The sequence below is a fragment of the Ovis canadensis genome, chromosome 16 (genome assembly GCF_042477335.2).
Source record: "Ovis canadensis isolate MfBH-ARS-UI-01 breed Bighorn chromosome 16, ARS-UI_OviCan_v2, whole genome shotgun sequence".
NCBI lineage: Eukaryota > Metazoa > Chordata > Mammalia > Artiodactyla > Bovidae > Ovis > Ovis canadensis.
In genome coordinates this window covers 36,830,365-36,855,219 of record NC_091260.1, presented here as the reverse complement: position 1 = coordinate 36,855,219, position 24,855 = coordinate 36,830,365, and the positions used below count along the sequence as shown (strand labels likewise).

Here is a 24,855-nt window from a genome sequence, read left to right as displayed (position 1 = left end):
TCTTTTTATGTAAATCTTTCCTAAAAGTTCATGTTTTTAATCTTTTTCTTTCTTCAAATGTATAGCTTGTGCTTGTGTATTTTATGATAAGAAAAATCTTAAGAATATGTTTTTCAGCAGAGTTTCTCCTAAACTTTGATTATTTTCATTCAGATTTCCTCTGGTGAATATATTCAGATGTCTGGTCGTGCTGGAAGGAGGGGAATGGATGATAGAGGAATTGTAATTCTTATGGTAGATGAAAAGATGAGCCCAACGATTGGAAAACAACTACTTAAGGTAACCAAGTTAAGCTTCTGTGCCATCACCAGGAATTTGAGAAGCATACTTCAGGACCACATCAAAATTAATTGCATCAGTTCAAATACTTTCTGAGTAGATGAGTTAATTTACTAAACTATCTGGGCTTAGAAGAAGGTAGAGGAGGGTGCCTGCTCAAATTGCTGATACTTTGTACTCTACTTTCTATTCTAATAGGAAAAGAGCAAGTCATGCAGTGGAGGGGATGGGGGTCTGCAGAGAGGGCAGAAATGTTTATTTTGCCCTCCAAATATAAGACAAGTCTATCTGCCCACTCCACTGCACAGATTGCTTCTTACCTATCGGAACCAGAAGTAGGGCAGATGATATCAATATTTTGCACAGTTAACCTTCTTCTATTTTTGTAAGCCCAGATAGCTTAACAAATTAATTTTACAATCTACCATTCCAATTCATCCTATTAAGAGTGTGTAAATATCCCAATAATAAATTTAAATATATAACCTTTATTTCAAATTAACCTCCTCATTTTGCTTGTTTAATATTTGTGTTTTGGATTGTCTAAGATACTTGTTTTGTTTTGAAGAGCTTCTCAAGGAAGTTTGACCTGGTTGCTTTCCTTTTCCTTTTCCATGTAGTAAAGAATTATTAGGCATATCCCTAGAAAATGCTGTCAATAAGATAAGAAACTTAATTAACATGCATTAAAAATATAAAATTAACTGCCAGCTAATCAGCTACTTAAAGCTTCAAAACATGTAAAGACATGCATAAGGCAGTATCTTAGGACTTGCCTAGAGAATTTGAGATAAGGTTGTGAGAAGCCTGGTATGCTGCAACAAAAATAGGTTAATTCTGTTTTTGTTTTTTTTGTTGTTTTTATATGAGCGAAGGGAAAGCTTATCTGTACGTATTCATAGTGATCATATGGTATCTTATTTTCAGTTTTAAAGATTAACACTTGGAAACCCATTTTTAGGATCTATGTAACTAACTTTAGTCCTTTGTGTACAGAAAATGGCCAAGACTGAAAACTTGTATTATTCTTTTCTTTTAAGTTTTGTTGGCTATAATAAACACTATTTTTCTTTCCTCGTATTTTGTTTATGAAAATAATTGAGTCAGGAGGAAATAATGACAGCTTCTTGGTTTCTTTAGTACAGATTTTTTTCATTCCATTTACTTAACAGCTCTAGATTTGTTACCCTATAAGTGTAAAGTTCTGTTCTCTTTAATTTAATTAAAGGGAGGAGTTTAAATTTTATTGTGGAAAGGACACTTAGCATGAGATGCACTCTCTTCTTAAACTATTATTTTGTAAAATTATGTTGTTATTGACTATTGTATAGCAAATCTCTAAAGTTCATTTATCTCACTTCACTGCAACTTGGTGCTCTTTAATCAGTAACTTCCCAATTATTCCTCTCAGTCTCTGACAACTATCAGTCTACTCTTCGAGTCCATGAATTTGATTTTTTTAGATGCCTCATATAAATGGAAGTATGCAGGATTTGTCTTTCTATGATGGGCTTATTTCATTTAGCATAATGTTCTTAGAGTTCATCTGTGTTGTTGCATATTGCAGAATTTTCTTCCTTAAGTCTGAATAGTATTCTGTTATGTGTATTTAATCACTGTATATATTTTACAGTCATCCTTGGTATTCTCAGGAGATTGGTTTTAAGGACCTCTTCCCCAATACCAGAATACCAAAATCCAGGGATGTTCATGTCTCTTACGAATGTCATAGTATTTGCATATACTCTGTATACATCCTTTTCTTTAAATCTTCTCTAGGTTATAGTATGGACTACAGTGTTAATGCTATTTAAATAGCTGTAAATACAATGTAGATAGTTGTTGGTGCACTATGGCACATTCAAGTTTTGCTTTTTGTAACTTTCTGCAATTTTTTCCCCAAGTATTTTCAGTCTACAGTTGATTGACTCCCCAGATAGGGAGTCTGAGGATACTGAGAGCAGGCTGTATAGCCATATTTTTTAGTATCCAAATTAGAATACTGTAATAGTGAAATAAGGGACTGTTAATGATTATGCCAGTATATCTTGTATAAGTTGGGGTTATCCTGGGGTCACTGGATACAGTGTTACAATGCTGCTGCTGCTGCTGGGACTCTGTGACCCCATAGACGGCAGCCCACCAGGCTCCCCTGTCCCTGAGATTCTCCAGGCAAGAATACTGGGTGGGTTGCCGTTTCCTTCTCCAGTGCATGAAAGGGAAATGTGAAAGTGAAGTCCACTCAGTCGTGTCTGACCCTCAGGGACCCCATGGACTGCAGGCCTGCCAGGCTCCTCCGTCCATGGGATTTTCCTGGCCAGAGTGCTAGAGTGGGGGGCCATTGCCTTTTCCGGTTACAGTGCTATGTTGAGTTTAATGTGATGGAGAATTCAGATAGGTGTATTTTGCAACAGCTGGAATATAAAAGAGCTTGAGGTTGGAAATAAGCTCTTATAATATTGAAGCATCAAATTTCTTAAAGGTAGTAAGAGTAGAAAGGAAAAAAAATAATAAAAAGCTGGTCTGTTTGCAAAATTGCAAAGTAGATGGAAGTTGTCTTTCATTCCTCTTTCTGAAGAATATGGTTTTCATATAATTCCACATTTCCATTTGGCTCTATTTTGTAGGAAAGTGGATACAAATTAAGGTTTTTAGAGACTTACTCACCCCCTACGGTAAATGGCTCTTGATTTTTCAGGAATTAAGGAATATGATCATTTGAGACTGTTGAAAGTTCTACTCCTTGTCATAAAATCCTGTATGCATATATTTATAATTCTGAATGCAATAAGGCTAGCTTATGGATTGCAGTTTAAAAGTTCCTAAATACCTTAAGAGTATCTGCATATTTTGCTATGCCATTTAGGGATATGAATATTTTGTGACACTTCTAAGTATTCTAGCATGTATCTTTAAGAAGTTGGTCATTTCTCCTATACAACTACATAATCATTTTCAATCTTAGAAAGTATTTGCATTTAGAAAGTAGTATTCCTGAAGAAACATTGTAAGAAAAGTTTAGATCTTTAGAAAGTATTTTGGATATAAACCATATTGCAAATTAAGGTCACACTATTTTGTGATAAATGTTTTATTTTGCCTGGCCCTTCTTTGGTAATAGCTACAGTAAGGGAGAAAAAGAGGAATTGTCAAAGTGTGGATAAAAAATGACCTATAAATTTTGGGGAAATACTAGAAAGTTTTATATCATTCTAGGAAATTGAGAGTTTCAAGGTAGCTCATTTTTATATGAAATAAATTTAGTGTGCTCTGTCAACATAGGCTAGATTATGCTACTGTAACAAACATAAATCTCAGTAACTGAAAGGTTTGTTTCTCTTAACCTGTTCATCGCAGGTTTACAAAGGAGACTCAGCTTATTATTGGTTATGGATTCAAGCTGATAGCGAAACCGCTGTCTTGAATACTAGCAGTCACTGTGCCAGGAGGGAAAATACAGCTTTTCACACCACCGATTAAATATTTGGCCAGGAAGTGATACATCACTACACCTGATTTGCCCTCCACACTGAGGGCAAAATGTGTAATCCTGTCAAGTGCCTAGACGGCAGACAGCTAAATGTGTTTGACCAGTAGTATATTAACTACTACTGTCTTATTTAGTGATTTTTTGCCCCCTTCACTTTCCCCAAACTACTCCTTTACAACTTTGTGTGGGTCATTTAAAAGAAGGAACTTAGTATGTTTCTATAGTACTCTTTAATTTAGACTAAATTATTAAGCAGTTTGAGGTTAAAATGTTTGTGTGAATTTATTTGAAAAACCTATAACATTAACATGTTTTTTCCTCTCTTAGGGCTCAGCTGATCCTCTAAATAGTGCTTTCCATTTGACCTACAACATGGTTTTGAACTTGCTACGAGTAGAAGAAATTAATCCTGAGTACATGTTGGAAAAATCCTTCTACCAGTTTCAGCATTATAGAGCAATTCCAGGAGTAGTAGAGAGTAAGTATAAAATTACTATAATAGCTTTATTTAGCTAGGGTAGGCTAAATAGCAAGGTGGATGTGTTATTGACTGCTTTGGCCCTTGGTTTTTTTCTGGTAAGCCAAGAATTGGTCCTTACATAAAAGTACAGTAATGTCCCACCTGGAAAATTTTAAAATGAAAGTAAGAAAACCCTGTCAGAACATGAGGCCGCTGCTAATTCGAATGTAGTACACTTTATTGTTATAGACATATCACATAGTAACTCATTTGTGAATAATGATATAACAAAATTAAGATAATGCTTTCTAAAGTCCAAAAGTAAGTGTTCTATGGGTAATTATGTTCAAGTAGAGCTCTGTGTTGTGTGTTGATCCTTATTTTAGAAGATAGAGCTGATTAAAATCTAAAATAGAAGAAAGATTTAAAACGCTGGTTTGGGTAAATCTTGTAAAAATAATGCATAGCCATAAAGAAACAAACACAAATTTTGCAAAAGATACAAAGGAAATTGAAGCTCAGTTCTGATCTCACAGACAGCCACACAGCCAACTGTTAACACTTTGGGTTCTCCCTTTTTTTTTAATACATATTTTTCATATTGTTTTTTAAAGTCAGATTTAACAATGCTTTGGTAATAACAGCAATGCTATTTATAATATCAATTATTAAACATTTACCATATGCCTAGCATTCTGTTAAATGCTTTACATTCACTGACTCACTCATTCTGGCTTTTTAAAGTTAATTTCAAGTATCCTTTGAAAGTGTAGTTTTTAATGACAACGTAATTTCACTTTGTAAATGTCCTGTGAGTTATTTAATAATAAAAGCAACAATACCTTTCCATCAAAAGTAGATAGGACACTACCACTCAATTTTCATGTAGCTAAAAGTAGACAAAGTATAATAGTGTGCCTTAAAAAAGTGAAAAAGACTTGGAACATTGAAGTAAGTTAAGTTCACATTTTTTTTTTACCCTTACCTAGATGAGAGATCATAACTCTTTCCTCTTAATTTCTTACATCTTAATTAAGAGCAGCTTCTTCATTACAAGCTATAGCTCTGGAATAAGCTTTGGCATCATTTTACAGCTGTAAAAGAAATAAGGCATAAGAGAAGTTATCAGTACATTAGGTTACACATTTGATTGATGACAAGTTTGAGATTAGAATCTTGGTCCTGTTCCTAACTAAGCCAAGCTGTTTTTATTAAAGCATGAATCGTCCCTTTTTGATTATAAGAGTAGATGTAGTAAATTATCTTGGAGAAGGCAGTGGCAACCCACTCCAGTACTCTTGCCTGGAAAATCCCATAGACGGAGGAGCCTGGTAGGGTGCAGACCCTGAGGTTGCTAAGAGTTGGTCATGACTGAGCAACTTCACTTTCACTTTTCACTTTCATGCATTGGAGAAGGAAATGGCAACCCACTCCAGTGTTCTTGCCTGGAGAATCCCAGGGACGGGGGCGCCTGGTGGGCTGCAGTCTATGGGGTCGCACAGAGTCAGACACGACTGAAGCGACTTAGCAGCAGCAGTAACTTATCTGCCAAACATGGATGAGAAAACACTTGAGCTGACTTATTTTAAGAATTGTGTGTGTGTGTGTGTGTGTGTGTGTGTGTGTGTGTGAGTTGCTTGGTCATGTCCAGCTCTTTGCGACCCCATGGACAGTAGCCCATGAGGCTCCTCTGTTCATGGGATTCTCCAGGCAAGAATACTGGAGTGGGCTGCCATTCCCTTCTCTAGTAGATCTTCCCAACCCAGGGATCGAACTTGGGTCTCCTGCATTGCAGGCAGATTCTTTACCATCTGAGCCACCAGGGAAGCCCTTTCTTATATTTCCAGAAGCAAAGCCATTGATTGAATCTTTAAAACACATCATATAAAATTAATCACAAATATAATTTTAGATCACTTTACATTTTATTGGGTTGGCCAGAAAGTTTGTTCAGTTTTCCATGAGACATTGCAGGAAAACTCAGATGAACTTTTTAGCCAACCCAATATTATTTTCTTGTTAAGTATTTAATATAGTTTGTCTTGATAATAATCCGTAGCCTTAGCAAGGAGAGAGGATGATTCTTGTTTCAAAGAATTGTGATTTTAAAGGAGCTATAAATCTGCCTGCATGCAAAAAATAATATGTGATAATAGAATTAAAAAATCAACAGAATTTAAGTACAGTGTGGATTTGGGTTTAAATTAAGGAGGTATTGAAATTAGGTTGATACTGAAGAAGGAAAGTCATTAATTTTACTTTAGTTCTTAGAAATTTCAAATGGCTGTTGTTGAGTCAAGTATATAGTTACAAGCCGCCTTAAATATTTTCAGTAAAAAGAATGAAACTTTAAAATATTCCTCCAAGGCAGTTAGCACTATCATTCATGATTAAGATAATTATACATGCACATACAGCCAGAAAGACTGAATAACCAAAAGAAATAGAGTGTACTTTGATACACTTACTTTTGCTTTTTTCCCTTCTTTATAAAAATAGTATATTTGAACACTTATTAAATTACTTTAAAAAAATTGAAATATAGTTGATTTATATAATATTGTGTTAGTTTTAGGTATATAGCAAAGTGATTTGGTTATACACACATGTATATATATAAATCTATATTCTTTTTTAAAAAATTCTTTTCCATTATAGTTTATTACAGGTTACTGAATACAGTTCCCTGTGCTATATAGTAAAACCCTGTTTATTTTTTATATGGTAGTGTGCCTCTGTTAATCCCTTGCTCCCAATTTATCCCTCCCTAACCCTTCCTATTTGGTAAAGTTTGGTAAATTACTTTCTAAACTTCACCTATTATTATTTTGTAATTCCATAGGAAATATCCCAGATACAGTGGAGGATAGTGGCAGAATTCTCCAAGTATTTTCTCAAGTTACGTTGGTGGGAAAGTAATTGTGGTTTTGCTTTGTTGAACTTTGCTGTTTGGTATTGGAGTACATTCTTAAATAAATGTGGTTCTTAAATATTCAGATTTCATTTTAATCTTTTTGTTTATTCATTAATAGATAATGCTATGGTTAAATAGCAAGAGCTGTGGAGTTAGACCTGGATTTAAATCCAGACTGCCTCAGCCTTGTGTTGTTGTGTTGTACTTAGTCACTTAGTTGTGTCTGACTCTTGTGACCCATGTTCATGGGATTCTCCAGGCAAGAATACTGGAGTGGGTTGCCATTTCTTTCTTAGGGGATCTTCCCGACCCAGGAATCGAACCTAGGTCTCCTGCTTTGCAGGCAGACTCTTTACCAACTGAGCTATCAGCCTTAGTTTGCTTTTTTATGCAGTTGGAATAATACCTAGTTCATTCAGTTCATGAAAATTAAATATGATCATTTATGTTAAATGGTCAGTAAATACCTATTTTATTAGTGTTAGTAATGCCATAGATCAGTAAAGCCATTTAAACTTAAACCTTTCATAAAATTTCCTCAGTACTGGGGGTAGCATTTTATTTCTCCATCTCTCACAGCTCTATCTATTGCACGTTTTATGTGATACACATATATTTTTGGAACCACCATCTCTCCCTCAAAAGGGGAAAATTGGTTGAAAATTGTCCTAAGAGTTTATGAGCATGTCTCACATTCTGTTTCCTAAGATACTGAGGCTTTGTTACGGCAGTACACTGCAGGGAAACCAGCTTATACTGAGGTTCCTCTACTTTTTGATTGGCTAGAAAGAGATACTGTCCTTAATTTGGGAAAAAGCAGGCTGCACCTAAATTAACTTCCTAGATGGCAACCCATTCCAGTACTCTTGCCTGGAAAATTCCATGTACTGAGGAGCCTGGGTAGGCTACAGTCCATGGGATCGCAAAGAGTCGGACACGACTGAGCAACTTCACTTCACTTCACTTCAGAGTGATATGTAGCTGTAGTTAGAGTCCTACTTACAAAACACATGTGATTTCTTAAAATGTCTTTCCAACTTTTGATTCATTAGTTACGTAGTCTGAGAACAGAAATGCTTTGGAGTGGAGGATGGGGGCCTCAGGCAGAGTCTTTGTGTATATCATCTCTCCATAAACAACCCCTGTCAGTGCTTATTTAGTATTCTACTGATACCTGCAATGTTGCTTTGTAACTTTTGGTAGAGCAGCAAGATTAACATCTCAGTGTATAGTTTTCCTTCTCATAAAACTTCTTATTGACTTTAGCCTACCAATTTTTTAAAGTCATATCTTTTTCTGATTATGTTTACTGCTGTAACGTGTTAAGAATAGCCTTCTATTCTCAAGTGAAAGGAACATGATTCTTGTAAGAAGTAGGGCAGTTCATTAAAAATAACCAGGAGGATGCAGTATGCCTCAGAGGGTATCAAAGACCAGAAGTTAGAGGTTGAAAGAAAAAAGGAAAGAAAAAAAAAATCCAAAGAGCATGTCTCAGTACTTACGTAGACCTTTGCAGCATCTTGACTCTGGTGTCACTGAAAATAAGCAATTAATAAAAATAAATAGGCTTAGAGGAGGAGGAAGTAGTCTTCAAACTCTGGGTCTCCTTACATGTCCAGTCTCCAGCCAGCTTTATAAATGTCTAAATGTGTCTTTCTTAAATTGTGGTGCTTGAAGGTAAATTGTATATTCTGCATGGGGTCTGGCCAGGGACAGTAGAAATGTTGTAACTGCTCCTTTTGATTTTTCTAAGAAAGAAGTCAAGTGCAAGAAGAACTGTAGAGAAGAGCATTGCACTTGCTGCCCACCGTTGAGCCAGGGGATTAATTTTGGCCCTGCTGCGTCTTTGTTGCTCCTTGGACTTTTTCTTTAGTTGTGGCAAGCAGGGGCTACTCTTTAGTTGTGGTGCATGGGCTCTCATTGCTGTGGCTTCTCTTGTTGCGGAGATGGGCTCTAGGTGCGTGGGCTTCAGTAGTTGGGACATGTGAGCTCAGTAGTTGTGGCCCACAGGCTTTAGGGCATAGGCTCAGGAGTTACAGCATGTGTCATTAGTTGCTCTGCTGTATGTGGGATCTTCCTGGACCAGGGATCGAACCTGTGTCTTGTGCATTGGTAGGCGGATTCTTCACCACTTAACCACCAGGGAAGCCCCTGTGTCAGTTGATTTTTAACAAGTGCTGCTAGGACAGTAGAATAGCCACATGCAGTAAAGTGAATTTGGACCCTTACTCCATACCGTAACTGAAAATGGGTGGATGTCTTGAATAGAATAGCTGAAACCTTAAAACTCTTTGAAGAAAATAAAGGTATAAATCCTCATAAACTTCTTTTTCCCAGTGGTTTCTTAGATAAGACACCAGAAGTATAAGCAACAAAAGAAAAATTGAATAAATAGTATTTTGTCTAAATTTTGAAACATTTGCGCTTCAACATACACCAGCAGTAATAATAAGAAAACCCACAAAGTAGGAGAAAATACTTGCAAATCATGCATCTGTTAAGAGTCTGGTATGTAGAATATATAAAGAGCACTTAGAACTCAGCAACAAAAAGCAAATAATCTAATTTTCAAATGGACAAAAGATTTGAATAGACATTACTCCAACAAAAATACATAAGTACATGTAAAGATGTTCAACATTATTAGTCATTAAGGAAATGCAAATGATAACCACATTGAGATACCACTTCACACTCACTAGGATGGGTTTTTTGTTGCTGTTTTTTTAAGTAATTGACAAAATGGTGTGATCACTGTAGAAAATAGTTTAGCACTGGTTCGATCCCTGGGTTGAGAAGATCCCCTGGAGGAGGGCATGGCAACACATTCCAGTATTCTTGCCTAGAGAATTCCCATGGACAGAGGAACCTGGTGGGGTTGCAAGGAATCAGACACAACGGAACAACTAAGCACAGCAGAGCAAGTTAAGTATAGAATTACCATGAGACCCAATGGTGCCCTCTACTAATGGGTATACATAACCAAAAGAGTTGGAAGTATGTTCAAACAAAAACTGGTGTGTGGAAATTCATAGCAACATTACAGCCAAAAGGTAGAAATGGTCCAAATGCCCATCAACTGTTAAACAAAATGGTATACCCATATAGAGTGATGTTATTTCACCATTAAAAGGAATGAAGTACTGATACATGCTACAACATGGATGATCTTTGAGAAAAGAAAGAAAGTGAAAGGGAAATCGCTCAGTCGTGTCCGACTCTTTGCAACCCCCATGGACTGTAGCCTACCAGGCTCCTCCATCCATGGGATTTTCCAGGCAAGAGTACTGGAGTGGATTGCCGTTTCCTTCTCCAGGGTATCTTCCCGACTCAGGGATTGAACCCAGCTCTCCCGCATTGTAGCCAGATGCTTTACTGTCTAAGCCACCAGGGAAGTCAGATCTTTGAGAACATTATGCTAAGTTACGGAAGCCAAAGACAGAAGCCACACGATGTATGCATCCTCATATATAGAATATCTGGAATAGGTAAATTCATGCAAACAGGAAGGTTGCTGGGGTCTAGGGGAAGGAGAGAATGAGTGTTCGCTAAAAGGGTTTGGAACTCTCTTTTGGGGCAGTGAAAATATTCTAAAACTACTTGACAGTGATGATTTCATATATTGTGAGTGTACTGTCTGTCATTTATGGTAAATTTTATGTTATGTGTGTTTTATGCCAATAAAAATACTGTTTGTTCACAGTGGAAATGAGCAAGGAAAGTGGGTCTGCACTAGGTGAAAGATGGCATCATAGATGTTTAGATTAACTAAAAGAACAATTGCTAAAAGGCTAGTGTTTTAGCCACTGACTGAGTAGAGAGATAACTAGTTAAATTTCTTGTCTTCTGTATTAGAGACATAGTACCAGGTGATTGTGGAAGCCTAATGAAATTAGCAAAATGGATTTTTTGCAGAGTCAAAGCGCCATATTAGAAGATCCAAAATAGTGCTACTCAATATAACTTTCTGTGGAAATCTTCTTGCTATTCAAGTAGAGAAGTCAACACCCACATATAACTGTTGAGCATTCTAAATGGTACCAGTGCGACTGAAGAACTATTAAAGAGAAGGGAGAAACTAGGCAGCATGCTTTATGGGGGTCTCTGAATCTTTTCCTCAGAGCTTTTAATCTGTGCAATATGTAGCAGTACAGTCCCCACAGTTATAGTAGCCAAAGATGTGTGCTTGGTATAATCTACATAAGGTATATTTCTTGATACTGTATATGTGTTTTATTTATAGAGGTAAAGAACTCAGAAGAACAGTATAATAAAATAGTAATACCAAATGAAGAAAGTGTAGTCATCTACTACAAGATTAGACAGCAGCTTGCCAAATTGGGTAAAGAAATTGAAGAATACATTCACAAACCAAAATATTGCTTACCCTTTTTACAGCCAGGTCGTTTGGTAAAGGTATGTCATTTTTATTATAAAATGTTCAATATTTAGTATTTTTTAGATAAAGTAAAGTAGGTAGATGCTTCCTGCTACAGTAGTTGATCTGTACTAATTTTATTGTTTAACCTGTTTTACATGATACTGATTAAGGAAGGAGGGGTCATTTGAAGGCCTTTTAATCTCTACTGGTTTTCATTTGGGGGAATATTAACTAAAGTAGACAGTTTTGGAATTAATATGAAATATTTCTAGTTAAGAAATGCTATCCAAGCATAAGGCAATTTTAAGACCTGGATGAATTCATTAGTTATCAAAGCTTTCACATATATTCCGAACAAATACAAGATACCATTTTTCACAGTTTTTTGCCAACTGAAAGATTCCTGTTGCTTCCTGGAAAGCCTGTGAAATTTGGCAGTGATTTCTTTCTGTAGTGTCAGTGTCTTTTTTTTTTTTTTTTAAGTTAATAGGGATCTTAAAAAAAAATTTTTTTATCAGGAAAACTCAGAATGTTTTATTAGCCTATAATGTGGGCATGACATCTAAATTGCCTTTTAACATAAATACTCTTTTGTACTTGCTTTACTTTCTTTTCAGGTGAAGAATGAAGGAGATGATTTTGGTTGGGGTGTAGTGGTGAATTTCTCAAAGAAATCCAATGTTAAGGTAAACTGTTGTCCTGAAAGTAGAATTGTATATAAATTTTTAGTGAAATATTTTTTCAGGATCAGAAAATCAATCAGATTAGAAATAGCATTACCTTAAGAGAAGCTATAATAAAGTCTGTATAAGGAATTAATTTTTCAATTAATCATAGATTTTATCCTTAAAGTGGTATGGTTATTTTCCTAACACTATCACAGATTTTAATTTCATGACTGTTTTATATTTTTTCTCTGAGTTCACCAGTCCTTTTTAATACATTTCCTATAAATTGAATATTAGAATAAATTAGCATCTGACACTGAAAATTAGAATTTCGATATGGGTATATATCAGAGACTTAAAAGCATGACCTTAGGAAAGCTGGTCAATTTTAATTATTCTTTCTAATTCATATGAAGGCAATAATAAAGTTGATTTTGGTCATTATTTATTTAAATACTTTGAAAATGTCACTCATATATAAAATCAAGGATAATTTTAATAATGTTAGAAGAATGATCACCTCAATTAAATCAGCCTTCCTGTCTGTTATATTTTCTTTACTAGTTGTAGGCACCAACTAAACAGGTGCCAGTAAGTGACCTCAGGCAAGACATTTTGTATCTCCATGCCTATTTTTCCTTATTTTTAAAATGAAAGGTTTGCATAAGGTGACATTTACAGTGTTTTAAGGTTGATCATTTCATGAGTTTGTTATCATTAACTTATTAATCCCACCTTTGTGTAAAGGTAGTTGAGAATTAAGTTTTAGAATTAAAAGTTAGTTCTGAAATATGTAAAGGAAATTTGAGATACTGATGCCATTTCTTGTGGAGAAACGAAGTTCCTAGGTTTGTGGTAGGTGTTTCGATTAATGGTCTATGGTTAATCCTACTGAATAGCTTCTTAAGGATATTTAGTTTACTGTTACCATCTTCATAGATTACTTTCATTAGCAATTATTAATTTACAAAAATTTTTTTCAAAGTATTGTCACACTCATTGTCTCATTTTATTCTAATTTATGAAGCATTCATTGACTACAGACACAGAATCCCTATACTTACTTATTTGGTGAACATAGCAAATAGTGAAAGTAACATGGCAATATATGAAATACTTCAATAAAGACATAAACAGTGCATTTAGAGCAGGAGGAGGAAGATATTTTGTGTGAGCTGTTTGAGATGGCACCTGAGGAGGAAGAGAACTTTTGAAGTTTTAAACAGAACCTTAAACACTGATTAGAATTTCATTTCATGGATATTCACTGGTAGAAGTAGTATGCAGCAGGTGCAGAACACTTCAGATTAAGGGAAGGAGAAAAATCAAAGTATTGAGATTAATCACCAAAAGTACTTAAAATACAGATTTTAAGTATGTTGGGTCTGGATTTGAAACATTTGAAAGCAGTAGCAGGGCATTGAAGGTTAATTGGTTGATTGATTTGCTTGGCTTTTTTTTATCTTTCAGTTTTATTGAGATACAGTTTATATATAGCGTTATATAAGTTTAAGGTGTACAACATAATGATTTGACTTATATACATCATGAAATGATTATCACAATACATTAAGTGAACACCCATCACCGCATGTCGAAACATTAAAAGATTTTTAAACTTTTCCATGTGATGAGAATTCTTAGGATTTACTCTCAACTTTTGTTTATAACCTATAGCACTATTTATTATATATATCATGTTGTATCTTATGTCCCTAATATTTATCTTACAACTCTAAGTTTGTATTTTTTTATTACTGTCATCTCATTCCTCCTTCCCTCACTGTTGCTTCTGATAACCAAAAATCTGATTTCTTTCTCTATGAGTTTGTTTTTGAAGCATAATTAACCCACAACACTATTAGTTCCTGTTACACAGCATGATATATTTCTGTACATTTCAAAGTGTTCACCTTGATACTTTTAGTTGTCACCATGAAAAGATACAGGCTGTATTCCCCACACTGTACAGTTCATGCCTATGAGTTATTTATTTTAGAACTGAAAATTTGTATCGCTTAATCTCCCTCGCCTACTTCTTTCCTCTCCCTCCTCCCTGTCATCTGACAGCCATCTTCTCTCTGCATCAGTGACTGTTAATTCGGTTATGTTTGTTGGTTAGTTTGTTTTTCATATGCCACAGTTAAGTGAAATCATCCCATATTTGTCATTCCCTGCCTGGCATCTCTCATTTAGCATAACTCCTTCCAGGTGCATCCATGTTGCCGCAAATGGGAAAATTTCATTCTTTTTTTCATGGCTTAGTACTGTTCCCATGTGTTTATGTGTGTGAGAGACATCTTTATCCTTTCCTCTATCAATGGACTCTTCTTGGCTTGCTTCTACATCTTGACTGTTGTAAGATATACAGTAATGCTGCAAAGAATGTAGGGATGCAGGCACATTTCCTTTTGGATAATAGTGTTTTTGTTTTCTTCAGATAAATACTCAGGAACAAAATTGCTGGATCATTTGGTAGTTATATGTTTACCTTTTTGAGGAACTGTCACCGATTTACATTCCCGCCAACAGTGCACAAGGATTCCCTTTGTTCCACAAGTTCTTATTTCTTGCCATTTTGATAATAGCTATTCTGTCAGATGTGAGATGATACCTCATTGTGGTTTTGATTTGCATTACCCTGATGATTAGTGATGTTGAGCATCTTTTCATGTACCCAATGGTCATGTGTATGTCGTCTTTGGAAAAATGTCTACTCAGTTCCTCTGCCATTTTTCAGTTATGTTTTTTGTTTGTTTGTTTTGATATCAAGTTGTATGTTCTTTAGTCACTAAGTTGTGTCTGACTCTGAGACCCCATGGACTCGCATGTAGTTCATCTCACTTGCATGTAGTTCGCTGGGCTCCTGTCCATGGCATTTTGCAGGCAAGAATACTGGAGTTGGTTGCCATTTCTTTCTCCAGGGTGTCTTCCTAACCTAGGGATTGAATCTGCATCTCCTGCTTGGCAGGAGGATTCTGCATCACTGAGCCACCTAACCTCTTACTGGATATAACATCTGCAGATATCTTTCACCATTCAGTAGGTGATCTTTAAGTTTTGTTGATAGTTTCCTTCACTGAGCAAAACCTTTTTGGTTTGATTTAGTCCCTTTTTTTAAAATTTTTGCTTTTATTTCCCTTGCCTGAGGATACAGGTCTGAAAAAATATTACTAAGACCAGTGTTAAAGATTTCATTACCTGTGTTTTATTCTGGCAGTTTTATGGTTTCATACCTTACATTTGAGTCTTTAATACATTTTGAGTTAATTTTGTGCACAGTGCAAGAATGTAGTCTGGTTTGATTCTTCCACGTATAGCTGTCCAGTTTTCCCAACACCATTTGTTGAGGAGACTGTCTTTCCCTCATTGTATATTCTTGCCTCTTTTGTTGTAGATTAATTAATCGCCAGTAAAAGTGTGGGTACATTTCTGAACTCTATTCTGTTCCATTGATCTATGTCTTTTTTGTGTGTCTGCCATGCATTTTTGATGACTGCAGCTTTATAGTGTAGTTTTAAATTGGAGCGTGTAAGATTGTTTTAGTTATTTGGGGTCTTTTGTGTATCCATATGGCTCACATGGTAAAGAATCTGCCTGCAATGCAAGAAACTTGGGTTCTCTCCCTGAGTTGGAAAGATCCAAGGGCATGACAACCCACTCCAGTATTCTTGCCTGGAAAATTCCATGGATGGAGAGCCTGGTAGGCTACAGTCCATGGGGTTGCGAAAAGTTGGACACGACTGAGTGGCTTTACTTTCACTTTAATGAAGATAATGGTGACCTCCCTCAAAAGATCCCATGCATGTACTGCTACACTCAGTGCCCCCAACCCTGCAGCAGGCCACCACCGACCCACACCTCTGCTGGAGACTCCCAGACACCCACAGGCAAGTCCAGGATAGTCTCTTGCGGGGTCACTGCTCCTTTCTCCTGGGTCCTTTCCTGTTGTTCAAGCTGGATTTAGAAAAGGCAGAAGAACCAGAGATCAAATTGCCAGCATCCGCTGGATCAAAAAAGCACGAGTTCCAGAAAAACATCTATTTCTGCTTTATTGACTACGCCACAGCCTATGACTGTGTGGATCACAATAAACTGTGGAAAATTCTGAAAGAGATAGGAATACCAGACCACCTGACCTGCCTCTTGAGAAACCTGTATGCAAGGTCAGGAAGCAAGAGTTAGAACTGGACATGGAACAACAGACTGGTTCCAAATCTGGAAAGGAGTACGTCAAGGCTGTATATTGTCATCCTGCTTATTTAATTTATATGCAGAGTACCTCATGAGAAATGCTGGGCTGGATGAAGCACAAACTAGAATCAAGATTGCTGGGAGAACTATCAATAACCTCAGATATGCAGATGACACCACCCTTATGGGAGAAACTGAAGAAGAACTAAACAGCCTCTTGATGAAAGTGAAAGAGAATGAAAAAGTTGACTTAGAGCTCAGCTTTCAGAAAACAAAGATCGTGGCATCTGGTTCATCACTTCATGGCAAATAGATGGAGAAACAGTGGCAGACTTTATTTTTTGTGGCTCCAAAATTACTGCAGATGGTGACTGGAGCCATGAAATTAAAAGACAGTTACTCCTTGGAAGAAAAGTTATGACCAACCTAGACAGCATATTAAAAAGCAGAGACGTTACTTTGCCAACAGAGGTTTGTCTAGTCAAGGCTATGGGTTTTCCCAGTAGTCATGTATGGATGTGAGAGTCGGACTATAAAGAAAGCTGAGTGCTGAAGAATTGATGTTTTTGAACTGTGGTGTTGGAGAAGACTCTTGAGAGTCTCGTGGACATCAAGGAGATCCAACTAGTCAATCCTAAAGGAGATCAGTCCTGGGTATTCATTGGTAGGACTGATGTTGAAGCTGAAACTCCAGTACTTTGGCCACCTGATGTGAAGAGCTGACTCATTTGTAAAGACCGTGATGCTGGGAAAGATTGAAGGCAGGAGAAGGGGATGACAGAGGATGAGACGGTTGGATGGCATCACCGACTCAATGGACATGAGTTTGAGTAAACTCCGGCAGTTGGTGATGGACAGGGAGGCCTGGCATGCTACAGTCCATGTGGTTGCAAACAGTCGGACACGACTGAGCAACTGAACTGAGTTCAAGGAAAACAGCAAGCCCATCTTCCACAACATTAACCAGTCCAATCTTACTCAGTGTCTTTTAACTGAGCAAAGTCTTCTTAGTGTCTTTCAACTGAGGGTAACCCACTCAGTATCTAAAGTGAGTAAAAATCTTCCCAGTATTGTTCAGCTGAGTTTCAAAGATAACCTACTCCCCCAAAGAGGAATTTATTACCAAATATCTTGTCTGCAAGGAGGGAGACAGACCCATTTGACCTCTGCTAGTACCAAGACTCTGGCTCTTCATGGAATTCAGACAAAGGAGAGAAGTCCTATACTCCAAGTCTGTTGGTCACCAAAACTGCCTTCAGGAAAAAACATGCATACCCTGAAAGTTGAGAATTGTTTAATTTGGCAGACTTGCAGAGGACTTAAGCCAAAGAAACAACCTCAGATAGCTTTGAGGGATTGTTTTGAAGAGGGAAGGGTGGAGTCAGATACATGGAAAGTTTTTGTAAACAAAAATTAGGTAGTCAGAACTACTGCTGTTAATTAAAGAAAACCAGACACCTTCAGTTAATGAATTTAACTGTGTTTGGGAAGATGCAAGAGTCTGGGCTTATTCATATTGTTCCTTTGATATGCACCTTAACTGTCCTGTTTTTCTCTGTCCCAATCCCCTCAGAGTGAACCATTGGGGTGGGGTGGCTGCAGAGGCTGATGGCTGACAGCTTGTTTTGTCTTAATCCTGAGTTTCCCTCAGGATCCACCATCAGGGGTGGCTGCAGTCAGTAATGGATGCACCATTCTTTGTTTTCTCATTTGGCAGGTGACATTACATTCTTTGTCTGCAGAGAGAAAATGTATACTTCAGAAGAAAATATTTTAAAGCATTTTAAGGAGATAAAAATGTGTCATCAATATTTCGTGTTGTTTCTTTACATTCTACAATCTTATCAAAAGTATATTTCTCTTATGTTAAGGATGATATTATTTATCTTTATCAGATAGAAAACGTTTACTGAGAAAAGCTTTATCATCTTAGGAAATAAATGTAACAGCAAGTTTTCATTTAATGCTGCAAAAAAAGGAGGCTTGGAATGATTTTCCATACTAATACTTGAGAATATCTCTGTAATGTTGTAAGTGGTTTTGGTAGTTCAGCTTACTGTCTTTGCTTTGTATCTATACTACACTGAAAATTGTTTTAAAACTCCTTTGAAAATAATCATATTTGGGAAAAAAAACATGCTGAGACAAGACTAGTTTCCCTTTTGAATTGGAAAACCATTTATGCTTTCTTTGAAGAAATTTGTACTCAGAGGTTTGATTGATTATACTTTTGATTTGTTTTGGAGATATATTTTACTGTTCTTAGGCAAATTCATAGGTTAATACAGAAATAGGTTGTAGGCATGAATTAATGGGTATTTCTTGACAATTTTTGCATAAGTCTGTGCAGGAGGGATAGGAGGAGATTGAGTAATCACTTCTTTCCCTGTTCCCCTTTCGATCAAGATAACTACCCGTTATGGGGAAGCTACCTGTGTTTTTGGTGGGAATGTAGATTTGTGCAGCCACTGTGGAAGGCGGCATGGAGGCTCATCAAAAAACTAAAAGTAGAGTTGCCATGTTGTGCTGTGCTTAGTCGCTCAGTTGTGTCCGCCTCTTTGTGACCCCATGGACTGTAGCCCGCCAGTCTCCTCTCTCCATGGGGATTCTCTAGGCAAGAATGCTGGAGTGAGTTGCCACGCCCCTCGCCAGCGGATCTTTCCAACACAGGGATCGAATCCAAGTCTCCTACATTGGAGGCAGACTCTTGACCAAACAAGCCACCAGGAAAGCCCAAGAGTACTGAATACTGAAGTTGCCATATGATCCAGCAATCTGACTCCTGTCATATATCTGGACAAAGCTATAATTCCAAAAGATACATGTACACCTGTGTTCATTATTCACAATAGCCAAGACTTGGAAATAGTCTAAATTTCCATCAACAGATAAATGAATAGAGAAGATGTGATACCTGTATATTATGGAATACTGTTCAGCCATAGAAAGAATGAAATAATGCCCCTCACAGTAGCATGGATGGAACTAGAGATGATCATACTAATGAGTCAAAAAGAGAGAGACAAACATGATATCATCTATATGTGGAATCTAATATATGACCCAAGTTAATCTATCTAAAACAGATACAGACTCACAGAAATAGAGACCAGACTTGTGGTGGCCAAGAGGGAGAGAGGTAGAAGAGGGATGGAATGGCAGTTTGGGATTAGCAGGTGCAGGCTATTAATGTAGAATGGATAAACAACAAGGTCCTGCTATATAGCGCAAGGAACTATATTCAGTATCTTGTGATAAACCATGATGGAAAAGAATATAAAAAGATTGCACTGTATGTATAACTGAATTGTTCAGCAGAGATGAATACAGCTTTGTAAATGTTGTAAACTGTGAAAGTGAAAGTTGCTCAGTCGTGTCTGATTCCTTGTGACCCCATGGACTGTAGCTTGCCAGGCTCCTCTGTCCATGGGATTCTCCAGGCAAGATACTGGAGTAGGTTGCCATTTCCTTCTCTAGGGGATCTTCCCAACCCAGGGATCGAACCCGGGTGGCCTGCATTATAGGCAGATTCTTTACCATCTGAGGCACCAAATGTAAACTGTAAACTGTACTTCAATGAAAAAAATAACTTCTGTATTTACCTAATTTTATACAAAAGAGATTATTCAAATATTGAATCAAAAACTAAAATAATCTCCTCGGTGTATTTTTCATCTTGTTTAATTAGAGTTATTTGAAGATACATATTTATTTTCTGATACTGATCATTCTTTCAGTTTCATTTTCTAATCCTAGCATAAATTGACCTATAGTAATAAGCTGATCGTTAGAAACTTAACAATGGCATATCAGGTGATGGTAATCATACTATTTAAATTCATATCAGGTAAGTCCTCTGTTTCCTCATCCAGTGGAGCATGTTGAAGAATGAAGAGACAGGCTTCATTTCATGAAGGAGACATTGTGTAGCATACGCCAGTCATAGTGCTAAATGCAAGAACATAATTACTGTACACATGGAACTTATAATTTGTGTGCCAGTTTTTGGAAATTAATGTACTTTTATCCCGTTTTTTTTTCTAGCCTAATTCTGGTGAACTGGATCCGTTATATGTAGTAGAAGTACTTCTGCGTTGTAGCAAAGAGAGCTTGAAAAATTCAGCTACTGAGGCTGCAAAGCCAGCTAAGTCTGATGAGAAAGGAGAGATGCAGGTTTGTACTTTACTTTTCATTTCTAGATTTCAGATATTTATAATCACTGGATTTCCTGAATGTGATTAAAATAAACACTCTCATGATTTCTAAATTGGAAGTTTTCAAGGTTTGTTAAAGCTATCTAAAACCAGTAGGATGATTAATCCCTTTATCAAATTATGGCAAGATAATTAGTGACATAGTGAAGGATAAAGAGAATTTAGTAATGAAGCTGGAATTTACCTGGGCTAAAAAGAGGTTTATCATTAATTTGTGATTGTTTCATTTTACACTTTATTCCATCCATACTCTTTTTTTTTTGCATTCTTATGAAAATAATGACTGAAAATAGCCAATCTTTTGAAAATAAGTTATAAGATTCCTTAAAATAATTTAATTTACATGTCCTTTTAATTAAGTGCAAAGCATTCAGTTTGCCACATTAGGAACCCATATTGAATGTCACCTATTTTATTTTAACGGAGAAGGCAATGGCAACCCACTCCAGTACTCTTGCCTGGAAAATCCCATGGATGGAGGAGCCTGGTAGGCTGCAGTCCATGGGGTTACTACGAGTTGGACACAACTGAGCAACTTCACTTTCGCTTTTGCTTTATTTTAAAATAATTAATATAGAGTAATTGTAATTAAACCTTATTGAGGACTTTTCAAGTATCTTTTTGTAGACCAATATACTGAAATTACATTATTTTTAAACATTGCTTTAAGTATGTGGTACATTGGCTAGGTCTCTGAAGAAAGGTCATTGTAATGATACTTGTCATAATAGGCATTGGTTTGTGGAAAGTAAAATCGGCCACTGCAGCATCATAGTCTGCTGCTTTGGATTGATGAAATGAATGTGAGACTCGGAGTTGACAGTATTAGAAAGACTATATTCTTAAACGTTTCAAAATAATCATTTAAAAGCCTAGTGTTATCTGTAATTTTAAATACCTTCTAGCTTTTGGTCTTTGTTCCTCACTCTTATTTGTTCTCTAGAATTCCACCACCATTGAAACTTACATGATTTAGTTTTCCCTAACATATATCAATTGACTGCTTGCCTAAAATTGGGCTAAAATTCTCCCAATCTAGCATATATTCATTGTAGCCAAAGGAATCTTTTAAGTTGCTGCAACTTGGAATGGCAAATATGTGGCATACATCCCAACCTTCTTCTTCTCTCCTGGCATAGATTGGTAATAATTCATGGCTTCCTTTTACATTCAAAGCTTAGACTCTTTCTAAGAAAATGATCTGATGAGTAATTCATTGGAGTTAGTATTTTAGGTGAAAACTGTTAGTTGTCTACCGTGTTCTAGGCCCAGATTTTATTAAGCATGCGCATGTGTGCCTGTGTTACTTAAAGATAACGAGAAACTTTGCAGCTCTTAATAATACGATTTCATTCGGTTCAATTGAAATCTCTATAGAAAAGCCTTCACTGAACCCTGGGCAAACTGAGTATCTTTCCTCTGCTGAAAAAAACATTTTCTATTCAGTTTACTTTAGCGTGTCTTACTAAGGAAATTAAGGTGGACATGCATAAGCCTGAATTGCATCAATACACGTAGTCTCTGACTTTAAGGGGTTTAGAGGTACGAAGGGAGCGTCTTGTGCTCAAAGAGGTGACTTATCGAAGATGTGTGCATGTTGTAAGCTTATAAAAGAAGTAATGAAATTTAGGCAAATTTTTAGGAATGTTAGAACTTTTTAAAGTTACATCTGCATTCCAAGATATGGAAGCAGCATGTGCAGAGCACAGAATAGCCCTCTTTAAAAATAACTCCTGGTTTTTCTGTCTGATGTGGTTGAATGGCAAAGGCATAGAATGAAACAGGGAGGAAAAGTATACCTTAAGAAGTTGAATACATATATAATGTTAGTTGCTTTTGCAAATTAATATTTTCAGTAGGACTCCTAGATATAGGCAAATAATGCCATAGGCAGTTTGTAAGGAAATCTCATCTCTCAACTACATTGATTGTGTAGCACTATTCAGGGTTGGTTTGAATCTGTTTTCTTTTACATGAAATATGAGGAGGAAATGGGATTTCCATAGTTACCTTTCCCTTCTCTAATTTTAAGTGTATGTAATGCCAAATTTAATTTTTCATCAGCATTTGTGTAAGACTTTGTAAAGTGGCTATTTCTTTTGCCTGTGAAATAAATCTTGAATTTATTTTTCCAGAAAAAATAAGATGGCTTAGAATATAGCTAGCTTTGGATAGTAGTTGATTAGTAGAGGTTAACACTTTAAACAGTGTATTCTAAAAATTACTTTTATCATGCCAGCTTTAGTGTGATGACGAGGGAAGGGTATTCTTGTCAGGAGAATGCATGGAGGAAAGTTTGAAAATAGTTGGTTTTCAAGATTATGTCTAACAGAGTCATTCTGGCCCATCCAGAGATTACATGAATATTTCATGGCCATCTACACTTAGTTTTTCCTTCATTTGTAGTGCTGTAGTACTTTTAGATATTCAAAAAGTACCAGTTACTGAGGATGCAAAAATGAATGAAGTATGGATTCTGTTGAGGGAATCACTTATTTTTATGTACCATTTGTTAGCCTGTTACTTAAAGATTTGAATTTGTTTTTACTTTTTAAATATAGTTCTAGAGACTTCCCTGATAGTCCAGTGGCTGAGACTCTGGGCTTCCAGTGCAGGGGACCTGTGTTCGATGCCTGGTCAGAAAACTGGATCCTATATGCTGTGACTAAGAGCTGGTGCAGCCAAATAAATAAATATATTTAAAACAAAATAATAGTTTCTATTAAGGTATAAGCTTCCACAATGGTTGCTATCCACTTATTAATACCTGTCACATAATATAAATGTAATTTTCTTATAAGGATTCAAACTAAATTTAAGAAACGGCAGAATTTGAAAATTTACAATGTTAGTTGTTATATATATATTCTGTTGGTAGGTTGTTCCAGTTTTGGTGCATCTCCTGTCTGCTATCAGCAGTGTTAGACTTTACATCCCCAAAGACCTTCGACCACTGGACAACAGACAGAGTGTTCTAAAATCAATACAGGTATGCACATTAATTTTATAAATATAAATATAAATTTTATGTAAATACAAATAGATTGTATAACAAGGCAATTGATATGCTTTTAAATATATTGCTTTCTTTCAGGAAAACTATAAACACTGCCAATAGTGGCAATTATTTTTAACAAACATAGTGGGAGCAGGTCTATATGTAGATTGCCCTCTCTTTGAATCTACCAACAAGTTAGTCTAAGGGAGGGCTCACAAAGTAAAACGTAACCACTGTTGTATGTTAAATACATTTGCTTTACTGGTTATGAATGAAAGTAACTATAGAGTGTGTTAAAAGTTTTTATATATAAAATCATGTGCCTGGACTTTTGATTAATGCATGGATAAAATAGTCTTATGGAAAATTATTAGTTGGTTAGTAAATAAATATTTGAAGAACATTTACTATGTAGCAAAGGCCATATACTAAAATCTGAGAAAACTGGATGCTTTTCATGTAGAGTAGGAATTTTTAAGCTTTGGTCCATATGTGGGCTTCTTAAAATGAATAATTCTCTTAACAATTTTACAGTTTTGTGGGTAACCTTTTTTTTAAAATTTCTAACTGACCAAATCCTATATTACGTTTAAGGCCTATCTAAGACCCCGAAAGTCTTCCAATGGGATATCAGACTGTAACAAACTCTCTCTTCTCTGAATTCACATGTTCATTATATTTAATATTTAAATCATGTTAGAGAAAAAAAATGTAGCAGTGGGGATCTGGATCCCTTAAAAAGTTTGTCTTTTTAAGTCTTTCAACTCAGTACCACGCTCCCTAAGAATCAGCCCAAAGAAGTAATCAGAAAATTGAAAAAAATTTACACTTGAGATGTTCAATTCAGGATTATTTATAATGGCAAGAAGTTACAGCAGTAAATGTACAGTAATGGGTTTTATCAGTAAGTTGTACCACACTAGACTCTAAATATTAGAATTATTAATGAATTATAATACATGTCTATGTGCATAGGAAAAACATAAAGGAAATACTGGTTTAGCTTAGTCTTAACTGATATTACCTGTGAGGTGAAAAGTGAATTTTAAATATTTTGTTTCAGGAAGTTCAGAAACGTTTTCCTGATGGTGTTCCCTTATTAGACCCTATTGATGACATGGGCATTCAGGATCAAGGACTGAAAAAAGTTATCCAGAAAGTAGAGGCCTTTGAGCATCGAATGTATTCTCATCCTCTTCACAATGATCCAAATTTGGAAACTGTGTATACACTTTGTGAAAAAAAAGCACAGGTATG

At 36.1% G+C, this 24,855-nt stretch overlaps 1 protein-coding gene across 1 annotated transcript in view; it reads left to right on the top strand.

Annotated features, from left to right (window-relative positions):
- Positions 1-24,855, top strand: part of MTREX (Mtr4 exosome RNA helicase) — a 95,018-nt gene that overhangs the window by 40,649 nt on the left and 29,514 nt on the right. Inside the window, exons 15-21 of the mRNA XM_069556525.1 lie at positions 154-279; positions 4,097-4,247; positions 11,387-11,559; positions 12,142-12,210; positions 20,431-20,559; positions 23,479-23,589; positions 24,662-24,850. Coding sequence (XP_069412626.1) covers positions 154-279; positions 4,097-4,247; positions 11,387-11,559; positions 12,142-12,210; positions 20,431-20,559; positions 23,479-23,589; positions 24,662-24,850 — 948 coding nt within the window. The remainder of the gene's footprint in view (positions 1-153; positions 280-4,096; positions 4,248-11,386; positions 11,560-12,141; positions 12,211-20,430; positions 20,560-23,478; positions 23,590-24,661; positions 24,851-24,855) is intronic.